General features: G+C 39.6%; 1 protein-coding gene across 1 annotated transcript in view; it reads right to left on the bottom strand.

Moving 5' to 3' along the window:
• Window positions 1-10,647: 10,647 nt before the first annotated feature.
• TMPRSS11A (transmembrane serine protease 11A) overlaps window positions 10,648-14,609 on the bottom strand; it is a gene marked incomplete at both ends in the record, with an annotated part of 39,481 nt that continues 35,519 nt past the window's right edge. The window contains 2 exon segments of the mRNA XM_079762559.1: window positions 10,648-10,809; window positions 13,680-13,822. Coding sequence (XP_079618685.1) covers window positions 10,648-10,809; window positions 13,680-13,822 — 305 coding nt within the window.

Here is a 14,609-nt window from a genome sequence, read left to right as displayed (position 1 = left end):
TGGTGGTGCATGGCATGCCAACAGCCTCTAGTACACGGCGGTGATCTGATTATTAAAACTCTCATAAGTAGTGAGCTGGGCCAGCATGCTAATAGAGGTGAATGCACAGGCCAGTGAATGATATAGGTATTTGAAAGGTATAGGGGAGAGGGATGATACACATAAGGACAGTAGAATTGCATAGTTGCTACTAGGTTACATGTATAACCAAGAAGTGGATAAAAAGTTGAAGGCAATTGACATAGTTTAATGCTGAGTATGAGATTCAGAAATCCTCTTTGGCAGATTAAGAAGCCTTCATCTTATGCAGTGGATGAGAAGGACTACCAAGCACAGGATTGGATTGAGTGGCTGAATTCCAGTGGTGGTTGAATGCTCAACAGAAAGAGGTCTGTTATTCCAAAATCAGAGCCCGAGATGGGAAAACCTGGGACCTGACACATGAGATGTGGATATCCCAGATGTCCCTGAAGGTTTTGACTCTGAAGGCTTCTTTTGAGGCTTTGAGTCTGTAGGACTGAGTCCTCTCTTTCCTCTATAGAGACACTGCCCAGACCTCTTTCCAACAAGGCAATAGCTATTCTCTCTAGGAGCTGCATCCATTGCTTCTCCTGGCTGCTGGGTCTATGACCAAAGTTAAGTCACAACATGATCATTTGGGACCATGCCAGGCCTAAAGAGAAAGGAAAGACTCTGTATACCAAAAGAGCTGCAAAAATAAGCCAGCATGTACCAGCAGGGACTGTGACAGTCCTTTCTGAGTGAGTAGATTCCAAGGGTGCTTGATTAAAGTGTTACCAGAGAAATTAGGGGGTCCAATATCCCCAACACCAGTGTGTGTGGGGTGGCTCTTGTAATATCTTCAGAAATAGAAATTCTAAGATTAGCATGGGAGAATGAATGTTTTTTCATTTTTTTTTTTTTTTTGGTGCAGAGTTACATTCTTCAGGTTGTAAAGTTCCATGCCCCTTAACCAAGTCCTGAAAGAGGAGCAGCTGGGGTTTCAGTAGAGCTCAAAGCAGAGCCAGTGTCCAGAGCTTCCATTCCATGTTGCAGCTGGATCCAGTTCAGCATTCAGGCTAATTAGAGTCCGTTGGTCCATTGTATGGGCCCCACATGGCTGTGAGCATATGGGGAATGCAGAGGAGCATGCCCCCTGCAACAGGAATCATAGGAGCACAGACAAGCAGAAGAGACAAGAGAGCACACTCATTTGTCTAGGAGTTAAAATATTCAGGATTTACACCCTTGCTCTAGCCATGCCTATTCTGGTCACTGACTCACTTCCAGGTGTGGCTGACAGGTAAGCATCTTCCCTCATCACTTAGACCTTACTGGGCATGTGTCCAAGCTGCCTTTGTCCAGTCCCTTCCACCATTGATCAGCGAGGAACATACTTGGAGAGTATTAAATTAGCAAACCTGTATAAATGGCATGTCTATATTATTTAATCTTCCCTTTACTCCCTTCCTGTTAATAATGACCAGATTATTACAATGATATCAAAAGTGGCTGGAACATAAGGCTGGATAAGGAAGGGTTTATTGACTTTGGAGCAGTCTCTCTTTATACAAGGCATCACACCTGACAAGATGCCCAGGAAATGGTGTAAACTTACTGCTAGAGTGGCTCCTAGAGACCTGGGAAAAAAGGATGATCCATGCTAAGCAAAATTGAAATGCCAGAATTTTTGTAGGAGACAGTAGAGGTCAAAGGATTAAAAAGCCCAAGAAATGAGCACAATAAAATGGATATATTATGTGAATCCAGGAGACCCATCAGAATATTATGTTCATGGGAGGGTCTAGATAATATATCATTCAAGGAAGCCATCAGGAATGTGCTAGTGAGAGGGGCACCAGTAGGGGATGAACTTGTTCCACTTTGCCCAAGCTTTTCTAGGCTTTAAAATGGAAAGTCCAGTGTTCTGGGAGCCTCCTCAATCCTAGGCAGACTGCACAGTTGGTCACTCTAAACTAGAACTATTAAATGTTGGCATGGTGGACACATAACTGTTATGGCCACAGCGGGAGAGATGGAGGCCAACAGCATGAATTCTCACTTACCAACACCAATCTAACTAACCCCTCCTCTGAATGTTCAACCTATTATCAAAGGCTGAACTCACAGCTTCTCAAGCTGGTGGCAAGCCAGCTACATTGAGACTCTTCCATCCTGGAAAGACCAGCCATTTTTTCCTCACACCCAAAATAGAGTAGACATCTATTTTGGGTGTGAGTTTGTCTTGCCTACCCAGAGGACCTTAGCCAGCAGTACTAGTTGGGTTGTTGTGAATTCTAAGTGGGTAGATTCCTTATAATTAAGAGTAGGATTTATTTTCTGGAGAAACTCCTTTAATAACTGCTTTCGTTGTGATTATTACAAGTCATTAAAAGTACTTTATATTGTCTTGCTCATTTGGAAGTAGAATAAGAATATCCGGCAATACCATTTGCCATTTATTTTAACTTTTTTCATATATATAGACAAAATTCAGAGATGTCACAGTTGTTGTTTTTTTATGTTCCCTTTTCCTAGAAATTATGTTCTTTTCTGGTTATGACTAAGTGTAACTTGGGTGTTTTTTTTTTTTAACAGTGTCATGTCTTTTGTACCTATCTTTTCATTTTAATAGTATTCTTGAGCAGTAATAAGACCATGCATTTGTATTCAAAATGTTATTAAAATGTTTCAAAGACAGTATAAAAATCTCACAAGCACTTGGACATGGTTCTTGCTTAGGATTAAGAAAGTATTATTTAGAAGATTCTTTCTAACATCAATTCATGTCATGAAAGATAGCAAAAAGGATGATAAAATAAAACCAATTTAATTATAATCTTAAAGTTAGAGACAATGCCGTATCATATATTGACTTCAATATATGGTAATATTTTAAAGTAGTAATTAAAAAATATATATCTCACCCCACCAGTGTGGCTCAGTGGTTGAGCATTGACCTAGGAACCAGGAGGTCATGATTAGATTCCTGGTTAGGGCACATGCCCGGGTTACAGCTTGATCCACAGTGTGGAGTGTCCAGGAGGCAGCCAATCAATGATTCTCTCTCATCATTGCTGTTTCTATCTCTCTCTCCCTCTCCCTTCCTCTCTAAAATCAATAAAAATATATCTCAACCCATGCAATGCTATATTTAAAGAGCTTTAGGACTCATTAAATTATGTGTATTAAATTATTATATGGATTCCCATCGCAAGTGTTCTTTTTAATATGGGGAAGCATCATGGCTTTCTCTAAGAGCACAAGCCAGGCCTCTGACAAAGAGGAATTTCACTGAAAGGAGGAACAAGTGAAAGTATCATGGGAAATAAAATTACATTAAATATTAGCATACAAACTTCTTTTTCACTTCTGCTTTTAGGTGCTTTAAAAGAAACAACTTATGTATGTGTAAAACAGAGTGATTAGACCATCCTATATAATAAAGAGGTAACATGCAAATTGACCATCACTCCAACACAAGAAGGCTACCCCATGTGGACACAAGATGGCTGCCACAAGATGGCCGGTAGGGGAGGGCATGTGGGGGTGATCAGGCCAGCAGGAGAGGGCAGTTGGGGGGACCAGGCCTGCAGGGGAGGGCAGTTGGGGGTGACCAGGCCATCAGGGGAGGGCAGTTGGGGGGACCAGGCCTACAGGGGAGGGCAGTTGGGGGTGACCAGGCCGGCAGGGGAGAGAAGTTAGGGGCAACCAGGCTGACAAGGGAGGATAGTTAGGGGTGACTGGGCCAGCAGGGGAGGGCAGCTGGGGGCAACCAGGCCTGCAGGGGAGGATAGTTAGGGGCAATCAGGTCAGCAGGGGAGCAGTTAGGCATTGATCAGGCTGGCAGGGGAGTGTTTAGGGGGTGATCAGGCTGGAAGGCAGAAGTGGTTAGGGGCAATCAGGCAGGCTGTCAGATGAGTGGTTGGCAGCTAGCAGTCCTGGATTGTGAGAGGGATCCCAGATTGGAGAGGGTGCAGGCTAGGCTGATGGACACACACACCCCCGTGCACGAATTTCATGCACCGGGCCTCTAATTATGAATAAGATGCAGAAAACTTCCCACCAAGGGAGAGAACCTATTTGCTAAGGTTTCTATTGTTCTGGGGATGGATGTGTGTTTGGGAATAAAATACAGGGTTTGGCAATAGTTAGTTTATAGTTGTTCCTATGGAAAGTAATAAAATAATTAATAAACAGTAATGCAAGAATAAACTATGTGTTTTGCATACTCAGAATTGTAAACCTACTTTTGCCACCCCCATATAAAGAATTTAGCAAGAAAATAGAAGAAACAAATGGTACAAAGAAAGTTGACACAAGTTATACAAAACATAAAAATTATGCCAATATATGTAAATGGTTTCAACAGATATAGTAGAAGGCAAAGACTCCTTTGATGGTTTTAAAAAGAAAATCCAGTTATAAGAAACCTATACATTTTCAGATATACAACTAAAACAAAAAGAATGTTAAAGATAAAGAGAACAAAGACAGCAGGAAAATATACAGAAATCCAAAGCAACAACATAAACTAGGATAAAGAGTGAAATTTGTATTGGTCAAAAGTACACAAACATACAATTTTGAAAATGAGAACAATAACGTAACAACAAATGTAGAAAAAATAAGTAATTATATGTGAAACTATTCTAAAATATTTAGTCTCAAGAAAATAAATGTCTGGGATAAAAAACAAATTATTGAAATTGATTTAAGAGCTAGGAAACTTCAACAACAAAAAGTAACCACAGGAGAAATGAAAAAATGTATTAAATTTTTTTCTATAAACATCTGGACTCATAGCATTTCCAAAACAGTTATTGCCTGTGCTATCTTAACTGTTCCCAAGTATAGAACATGCTAAAATCTTTTCAGTGAATTTTATAATGTTGATGTGATCTTGGTTAATACAAATTTTGGTAAAATACTAAGAAATATACCAATCTAACTATGAGAAATTATTAACTATATTTGAATAAGTAAACCCAATGGTCTATTTTTTTCTAGAATAAGCTACATAGGGTTGCTTATGTAGACTACAAATCAAACCCTTGTGATAGAGTGTTTGCCCTCATGATCTTCAATTTTGGGTTTGCATGTGAAAATGCTGTTCTTGGTTTTGCTTCACTTATAATATACAAAACATGTCCTACTAGCTCTTTAATTATAGAGACCTTTCATTGAACTTGGGTTTTTCCCACTTTGGTGATGAGAATTGTTAAAGTAAATTTCTTGATTTTGTTTTGTTGGATTTGTTGTTGTTGTTATTTTGAACAGGTTACTTTCCCCACTTATTTTTCTGAGTGTTTACTGCTAAATTAAAAATTAAATTATTTTCCCCCAGCTTTAATGACATATACTTGACAAATAACATTGTGTAAGTTTAATGTGTATAATGTGATGATTTGCTACACAAAATTGTAAAATGTTTACCACAATAAGGTAGTAAAGACATTTTTCACCTCACATATTTACAATTTTATTGTGGTTATTGTTATGAGATCATTAAAGCTCTACTCTCTATCAACCTTCAAGTATACAGTACAGTGCCATTAACTATAGTCAGCATGCTGTACATTAGATCCTGGTACTTATAACTATAAGTTTGTACCCTTTAGCCAACATCTTCTCATTTCCCCCACCTCCCAAATCCTGGCAACCTAATGGACAGCATTGTGACTATAGTTAATGCTGTATTGTAAAAGCGACTATGTGAGGTGGTGGGTATGTTAATTAGCTAATTTGGCAATCATTTCACAATGTATGTATTATCATATCATCATGCTGTCCACTTTAAATATATATAATTTTCTTTGTCAATTATTTCACAATAAAGCTGGAAAATGTTAATAATATCTAAAACACATTCACAGAAACATCTAGAAATAATATTTAATCACTTATCTGGGCCCAGTGGCTCAGTCAAGATGACACGCAAAACTAACCATCATGAAGTTCAAATAACAGACTCATTGTCATTCAGTGGTAGGTTGTGGAGCTGGGATTCAAATAAATTCTGTTTAACTTCATATTGTTTACTCCTATGTCATATTATCCATCATCTAGCAAATGTGTGATTTGGTAGTATAATGTTTTACAAATATTTTAAGAGGTTATTTGAACCTATATTCAATAATCCAATTGGTCTAACTAGTCATCAATGAACAGGTTTTGTATTAATGTTTTACTCTTTTACCAAACTCTGAAATATGTGACTGTAGCCAGGTACTTGAACTGGGTTTGAGGTCATTTGGAACCATGAAGATGTATATAACACCCTTCTGATACGTAATAGTTCTCACAGTTAGAAGAGCATGTACTTGCATTGTTTTCTTTTTTTAGTAATACAGGGACCTTTCCACTGATTCATCCTTATTTGTTTCCAGGGCTTTTGGACAGGAACACTTAACACTGTGGTTTTCTGGGATTAGGGATAGACTGTAGTCATGGATCAGGGAGAAGCTATCAAGGTCACCTTGAAATCCAGTCTGTGGCTTTCTTTTGTTTTGATTATTTGTCCTGTGCTATAATCTGTTGATCTAATTTTTCAGGGGCATATAAATGAGAAGGATATAAGGGATATGGATAAAATAGGAGCTTGTGTAATCAGAGTATGTTGTTTTGTCCTTAAATGGCCCAATGAAAGGCATGTGAGGGCTCTGCTGTTTTTTAGAGTGTTTGTCATGAACAGCCAGGGATAATGTTTGTGCTTTGAATTGGATTTCTTACCTCAGACAAAGTGAAGAGATGAATCAGAGCTGTGGTTAGCTGTGAGCAAGACTTCTGACCTAGAAGGGGCTTCTCCATGCTCCGTCCTATTCCCTAGTTGTCCAACAGAATCCGGGAAAGCTGAGGAGCTCTGGGTGTTGGAGGCACAGGAAAAGCCTTGTGCTGGACCACCATGGTGTTGTGTATGATGGAGCCAGATTACATTACCCCTTTTCGAACAGTTTCAGGAAGAGCAACTGATAGGAACACTGAGTGCTGTCTCTATCTAGTATAAGATTCCAGCAAGATAATTGATAACAGTTTCATCATTAGGAATCTTCAAGGTTGATAAAAAAATTTAAGGTTCTCATTGATTCATTTCATACTTCTCTAAACACACACATACCCCAGAAGACAAACCTTTATGTGGGAAGGAGGTTTGTCTGGAACCCCAGAGGTAACTGTAGTTCCTGTACATAGTGACAAGATTAACCCAATCTCCTTCCCTAAATTAACCCTACCTTCCATCATTGAAACAGTATCTCTTCTCCACTCATATCAAATTCTCCAGGAAAGCATTCTCACAAAGATAAAATGCCTTTTTTCTTCAAGACCAAGCATGCTTTTAAGATTTAGAAATATTCCTTTGGGGGGAGCCAGCATCATGGAATGACGTGACCAGATATCCGTGGCCTGTACTACCATGGTAACAGCCACCGCTACTTCAGCTGTGTTGTGTTCACTGGAGTAGAGTTTCAAAACTGCCAGACAACTCCTCCAAAACCCGGGAGCCAGGTTACCAGGGAAAGGTCAAAGAAACGTCTCCTCGGAAAATGTAACAAACTTGAGAATGTGGATGTCCTCTAGCCTCCAGGTTCCTACTAAGGTCCCGGAAAGGGTAGCAGGAGGACTCCTGGACAGTAGTGCCCAGTCGAATGCCAGAGCCTCCTGAGATGGTTCTGGGAGGCACAGAGAGTAGTCTGTTCTATGAGGGCAGTGACCACATCTCTCAATCAGGGAGGTACTCATCCTAGTGCTTTCTCTGTACTATGAAGCTACTCTAGTTGATCACTACAGCCCATGCAAAATAGTCAGCAGGTTTTACAGGGATCCTCAGTGACCCTGCATACTGCATCACGTCTAGCATGCCCAAACCCAGAACACGTATTTCAAGGCTACTAGAATTAGCATAATACTATCCTGGAGGTCTCTAATACCCTCCTGAAGTTATTAGTCCTTGCCTGTACTGGCCCTTAATCACCATCAGTTTCCACAGAATTTTAAGCTGCATAATATTTAGCTTTTAGTTCCTGTTCTCTGCCTAAACATATTGATAAAAAAAAGATTCACCTTGGTAATGAGGAAATATCATATTTTATATTTTCTGCTAGCAGCATAGTTCAGGGTGCTGCTAAATATTCTACACTGCATAGGATAGCCCCTCACAAGTTATCTAGGCCAAAATGTCAAAACTGCCAAGGTTGAGAAACCCTGCTTCAGCGTGACCCAAACTAGTTATTTAAAAGAAACGCAGCCCTGGCCAGTGTTGGGAAGTGGTTAGAGCATTGGCCCACACTGAAGGGTCTCAGGTTTGATTTCTTGTCAAGGGCAGGTACCTGGGTTGCAGGTTCCTTCCCTGGCCTCTGCCAGATGCCTGCGGGAGGCAACCAACCGACGTGTCTTTCTTATCGATGTTTCTCTCTCTCTTTTCCTTTCCTCCCTTTCTTCCTCCCTTACTCTCTTTGAAAAAGCAATGGGAAAAATATCCTCTGGTGAGGAGAGAGAGAGAGAGAGAGAGAGAGAGAGAGAGAGAGAGAGAGAGAGAGAGAGAGAGAGAGAGAGAGAGAGAAAGAAAGAAAGAAAGAAAGAAAGAAAGAAAGAAAGAAAGAAAGAAAGAAAGAAAGAAAGAAAGGCAATTCTTAAGATCAGTTGAAAGAAAGATTCATACTATTGGCCTACCACAGATTAAATGGTATTTATAGAATGCTCTGACCACCAACTTTATTATTGATTTAAAATGACATATCAATATTTGCTTGCACATGTCCCAGAATGAAATGCTGCACCAAACAGTTTAGAAATACAAAGTTCATAACTCTAAGATTATTTTGAATCTTAACATCGAAAGTCAGAATTATATACCACCAAAATATAGAATAATTTATATGTCTGTGTATATTTTTGCCTATAAACAAGCAACTTTATCTTGAAGTGAGTTCAGAGAATTGGCAGCCAGCTGCCTGAGTGAATTTCATCATTTAAAATTAATTTCTTAAGAGTTTCCTAATTTAAGACAGATTCAATAATAGCCCTTGTTGAAACTTTTATAGATCTGATGTTAAAAAACAATAGATGCTTTGCAAGGTAAAGAGCATGTGAAATTGGTACCTGGGTTCACGGCCCTCGCTGGATACAGGCTGTCTAGGCCTCACCAAGTCATTTATGCTTCCTGGCTTCCGGTCTCTGAACCATGTGTGCTGGCCTGCATGACTTGTACAGTCTTTTCTAATTTTTAAACTTTTGTGAGTCTAAGTTATGGATCAACTTTTTATTTTTATTTTTTTGGTGAGTAAACTGTAAATTTCCTTTCCATTACTTCAGGGTTATTTTCATGCCTTCTCAATAGCACATGAGGGGAAATTATTGTAAGGTAATTCAATTTCCCAATGCGTTGGCTTATATTTGGACTACATGAATAAATGACACCATACTGCAGAGCTGAGGGTTAGCTGGTGGTGTCACAAAGTTCCCACAAAGCCTTCATTCAATTGTATCATCGAATACATGAGCCTGACTTTCCCAATGTCTTCACAAGGCACTTTATTTAGAGGGCATGTTTGTTCTTTCAGATGACATTGTTCATGTGTTCTGTGTGGGAGGTCTTCAAAATTTATATTTATTTTAAAACTTTTTTTTAAACTAGGGTTTCATGGTTGCAGTGGTCAGGCTGCCACAAGCGTTAGGGGATAATCGGCTGCAGCAATACAAAGACACTTGATTTCTATCTAGAAAGGTGATGCTCTTTGATTCTTTAATGTATTGGCAAATTTTTAATTTTTTTCTAGGCATTTAACCTTACAGTGATAATCCACAAAGTCACCTCTTGTTGGTCCAAACATGTAAATGCATCTATAAAATGTCAAAATGTTGTGCCACTGTTTTGGTACTGTTCATAAAGTTATCACATTCCCCCAAATTTCTTATAACAAAAATATATTTTTGATTAGTTAATTTATATATATATACTTATTAATTTATATATATATATACTTATTCATTAATCAAGCTTTCTCTGAGTTTATCTATAGGGTAGGGATAGGTGTGTGTGTGTGTGTGTGTGTGTGTGTGAAAAATCACCACAAATTAAGGAGGTTAGAACCAACATAAAAAGGTAAGATCTCTGGCTTGATTTATCACAGAACTTTGTTTCCCAGATATAGCTTTCTTTTATGAAGATCCCTCCAATGAGTTTATAAGTAAAAAAATAGTTTCTTATGGTGAAAAATCTCTTTGGAAAACCTGGAAGAATGAGAAAAAAAGAAAAAAAAGTATTTGTGAGTTCTGGAGATTATATAAAGGTTTCCTGTACTCTTTGAGTGTTTAAAAATGTACTCACTTAAGGTGACACCCCTGACAAATCTCATGGATTATCCTCAATAGATTGCATTGCTCCTCTTTTATGCTCCACCTTGTGTGATTTTAAGAGCTAAGTAGCTCTGATGTATTTTTCAAGCCAGGCTAAATTGACCCACAACTTTACAAATTTAAATTCTTTATGAATTGGCTATGGGTTATTGGTTGATTAGAGTGATCCTAAAATAAATAGTGACATATGTTCTGTGTTGCTAGGTCCAGTCATTTAACCTCACTGAATATTTGGGTTCTCATACGTGTGTGGCCTGCATACAGCTCTCGATGTTGAACTTTTACAGTAATTTAGAGGCCTGTTTTTGAAGCAATCCAGTTTCGGTAATAAGTCACCATTGTGTAGACTCCAGGTTTGTTCCTTTGACCACAGTTATCTCCCCAGCTCACAATTCCAATGAGATACCAGGTATCTTTAAGATCCTTTATGACTAATGGTCCCCCAGAATCACCCTGAAGGTAAAAAAAAGAGAGAAAGAAAATATTACTTAAATATAAAGCTTATTACTTAAGATATTCTGATGAAGCACATATTTTATTATTAGGTATATGTATAGGTTACCAATTATAGGATAATTAATTGAAACATATATTTTAAAAGTTATAAAACCCTTTAAAAAGTCTATAAAATTTCAATGTTGACATTTTAATTTTTTCTGCTTTATAGATATACTAGAGGCCCGGGGCACGAATTCGTGCACCAGTGGGGTCCCTTAGCCTGGCCTGAGGGATTGGGCCAAAACCGGCTCTCCGACATTTCCCGAGGGGTCCCAGATTGCGAGAGGGCACAGGCCAGGCCGAGGGACCCCACTGGTGCATGATCAGGGCCGGGGAGGGATGCGGGAGGTTGGCCAGCCAGGGAGGAACCATGGGAGAGCTCCAGGGTGTGTTCAGCCAGTCTTGCTCAGTCCTGATTAACCGGACCCCAGCAGCAAGCTAACCTATGGGTCAGAGCGTCTGCCCCCTGGTGCTCAGTGCACATCATAGCGACTGGTCGACCAGTTGACTGTCTGCCCCCTGGTGGTCAGTGCACGTCATAGTGAGTGGTTGAGAGGCCTTAGCATATCATTAGCATATTATGCTTTGATTAGTTGAATGGATGACCTGATGACTGGATACTTAGCATATTAGGCTTTTATTTTTTAGGATAATTGACAGATAAAATTGTATATATTTAAAGCAAACAACATGATGATTTGACATAACATACTTTGTGAAATGACCATCAGGTTAACTAACATATCCATCAGGTTAATTAACACATCCATCCCTCACATAGTTACTGTGTGTGTGTGTGTGTGTGTGTGTGTGTGTGTGTGTGTGTGTGGAGGGGGCAGGTAAGAATGCATAAGGTCTACTCTTAACAAATTTCAAATACATAACAAAGAAAGTCAAGCTGATGTTGCTTTTCTTTTGACTCTAAGTAGGGTGCTTGGACTTCTGTTTTCTCAGACAGACTAAGCCCCACACCATGTACCCCAGTACAATTTCTGTATTTTTGTCTTGGACCCTGTGCCTGAGTCCCCTCCTTGATAACTTTCTCACTTTTTGAATAACTCTGGCTTATTACTCACTTGCATAGTCATGGGTTAGGAATCTTATGTCTGCTTCCCAATCCAGGGAAGGCTCTTCATGAGCACCAATCCTTCCTGAGGCTTATCATTAATCACAACGTTTGCCTAGATTCCCATATCCTGTCTGCTCCTAGACTCCTGTTGCCACCTTCCACTTATCTGTCATGGCATGGGCCTCTCTTTGGATTCCATGAATTCTAGCTGCCTTCCTCCACATTCTTAACAACTGAGGCCAGGTGTGTGTCAGACTCTGTTCTTTCCCAGCCTATATGCTACATGTATATGTACGTAGCATACCTTTTTCTGACAGAGGCTTCCCATGTTTTGTAATCTGTGGGACTCTGGGAAGGGCTTGCTGCCACCTGATATTAATAACCCCATCATTTCATCAGGTAGAATCACCTCCTTGGAATTTTCAAGGATCTCACATTATAGAGCAAGTGCCTCCAGGAAGAAACACACTTTTGTACTTTGTCAGAACACATACATGCAGGATAGATATTGGATAACAGAGGAGGACATGGTAAGTGCACTGGGTAGTCACGACATGGTCTAATCCACCTTCTGAGCATTTGCTACTTCTCACCTCTCATCCTCCTATGTGAGACTCAACAGGTTGCCTGGGGTGCCCTCAAATATGAATTGTAGCTTCACACCTTTATAATTGTGGCTATGCTCTTCCTCTTTTCTATAATATTATTTTCTTATTCTATAACTAGAGGCCCGGCACATGAAATTCATGTGCGGGTATGGTCCCTAGGCCTGGCCTGCAATCAGGACCATCTTCTCCAGCTGCCCACAGTTGGCCCTGCCCCCTGCCACCACCCACCCCCGGTTTCCCGTTTGCCATTGGGTGATTGGTGCCTGACGGCTGGGGGAAAGGACTGAGAGGTTGGCTGTTCCCGCCCGCTCACTGGCCCTGCCCCCGTTGTGGGTAGCCATCAGGCAATCGGAGCTTGCCAGCCAGGGAAAGGGACCAAAAGGTGGTCAGTGCACCTCATAGTGACTGGTCCAGTGGTTGTTCTACTGTTAGGGTCAATTTGCATATTACCCTTTTATTATATAGGATTGGGCAAGTGCTATTTATCCTTCAGGCCTCATTTAAATGTGATCTTTCTGATACTTTCTGTAAAAATATTTGCTCTTCATTAATATCATTTATAACATAACATCATCATTCATTGTTCCTGAATGTTTCCTTCCTATATTTGAGCTCTTTAATAAAAGAGAGTTTTATGAATCTTTGGACTTCTAGTATTAAGGACATTTAATTTTATTATTTATTTTTCTTTTTAATCCTCACCCGAGTATATTTTTACACTGATTTTTAGGGAGAGTAGAAGAGAGAGGGAAAGACAGGAACATCGATGTGAGAGAAGCACATCGATTGGTTGCCTCTTGCACCAGCCCTTGGGCTGGGGAGGAGCCTGTAACCAAGGTATGTGCCCTTGACTGGAATTGAACCTGGGACCCTTTGGTCCACAGGCCAACACTCTATCACTGAGCAAAACCAGCTAGGGCAAGGACATTTAATTTTGTTGGTTAGTTTGTTTGACAGTATCAAAGGAACTCTGCTTATTTTGTGTAACAAAACATCTAAAAATATGTATGTTGTGAAATTTGCATTTAGAAATTTTTGAACTGATAAGATACCTGTATTTTGTACTAGTATAAAGAACATAGAATGTTTCTTAATTCAGATAAAAAATATTTGAGTTAATGATATAAAAATAATCTCTCTCCGCCTACCCTGCAGGCATCATAAATGCCTTCCAGATATCCAGCACAAAACATCCCAAATTTTATATCACTGCCATATACATCTGGTTGCTTGCACACATCATCACTTATCATCTTGAGTCTGGCTTCTCGAAGGTCATTTTGAGATTCCCCTTAAGGAAAAACAAAATAATTTTAGTGTTCACAGTCAGCATTCTTAGTTAGAATGAAGTGATCAGACATTATTCTAATCTTTTTCATACTAAAATTGTCAACACGGCATGAGTTTAATGTAAGCAGTTTCCAGAGGAAAATAAAATTCTGTTTAAAACCTGGCACATTTAAATTATTTTTATCCATATCACATTTTTTTAATCCTTGCCTGAGGACATGTTTTTAAAATATATATATATTCATTTCAGAGAGGAAGGGAGAAATAGAAACATCAATGATGAAAGAGAATCATTGATAGGCTGCCTCCTGCACACCCTACACTGGGGATTGAGCAACCCAGGCATGTGCCCTGATCGGGAATTGAACCATTAATGCTTGGTTCATAGGTCGATGCTCAACCACTGATCCATGCTGGCGGGGCCTGAGAACATGCTTTTATTGATTTGTAGAGAAAGAGGAAGGGAGAGAAAGAGAGAGAGAGAGAGAGAGAGAGAGAGAGAGAGAGAGAGAGAGAGAGAGAGAGAGAAATATCAATGAGAGAGTGAAACATCGATTGGTTGCCTCCTACAAGTGCCTTGACCAGGGACTGAACTTGCAACCTGGACATGTATCCTGACCAGAAATCAAACCCGAGACCTTTCAGTGCATGGTATGATGCTCCAACCAACTGAACCACATGAGCTAGGGCCTTATCACATTTTGTTAATCCTCACCCAAGGATATTTTTTCATTGATTTTTAGGGAGAGTGGAAGAGAGAGGGAAAGACAGAGAGAAACATTGATGTG

The sequence above is a fragment of the Cnephaeus nilssonii genome, assembly GCF_951640355.1.
Source record: "Cnephaeus nilssonii genome assembly, chromosome: 1".
In the NCBI taxonomy this organism is placed as follows: domain Eukaryota; kingdom Metazoa; phylum Chordata; class Mammalia; order Chiroptera; family Vespertilionidae; genus Cnephaeus; species Cnephaeus nilssonii.
Note: the sequence above shows the minus strand (reverse complement) of the source record. Positions and strands in the feature narration are given on the sequence as shown.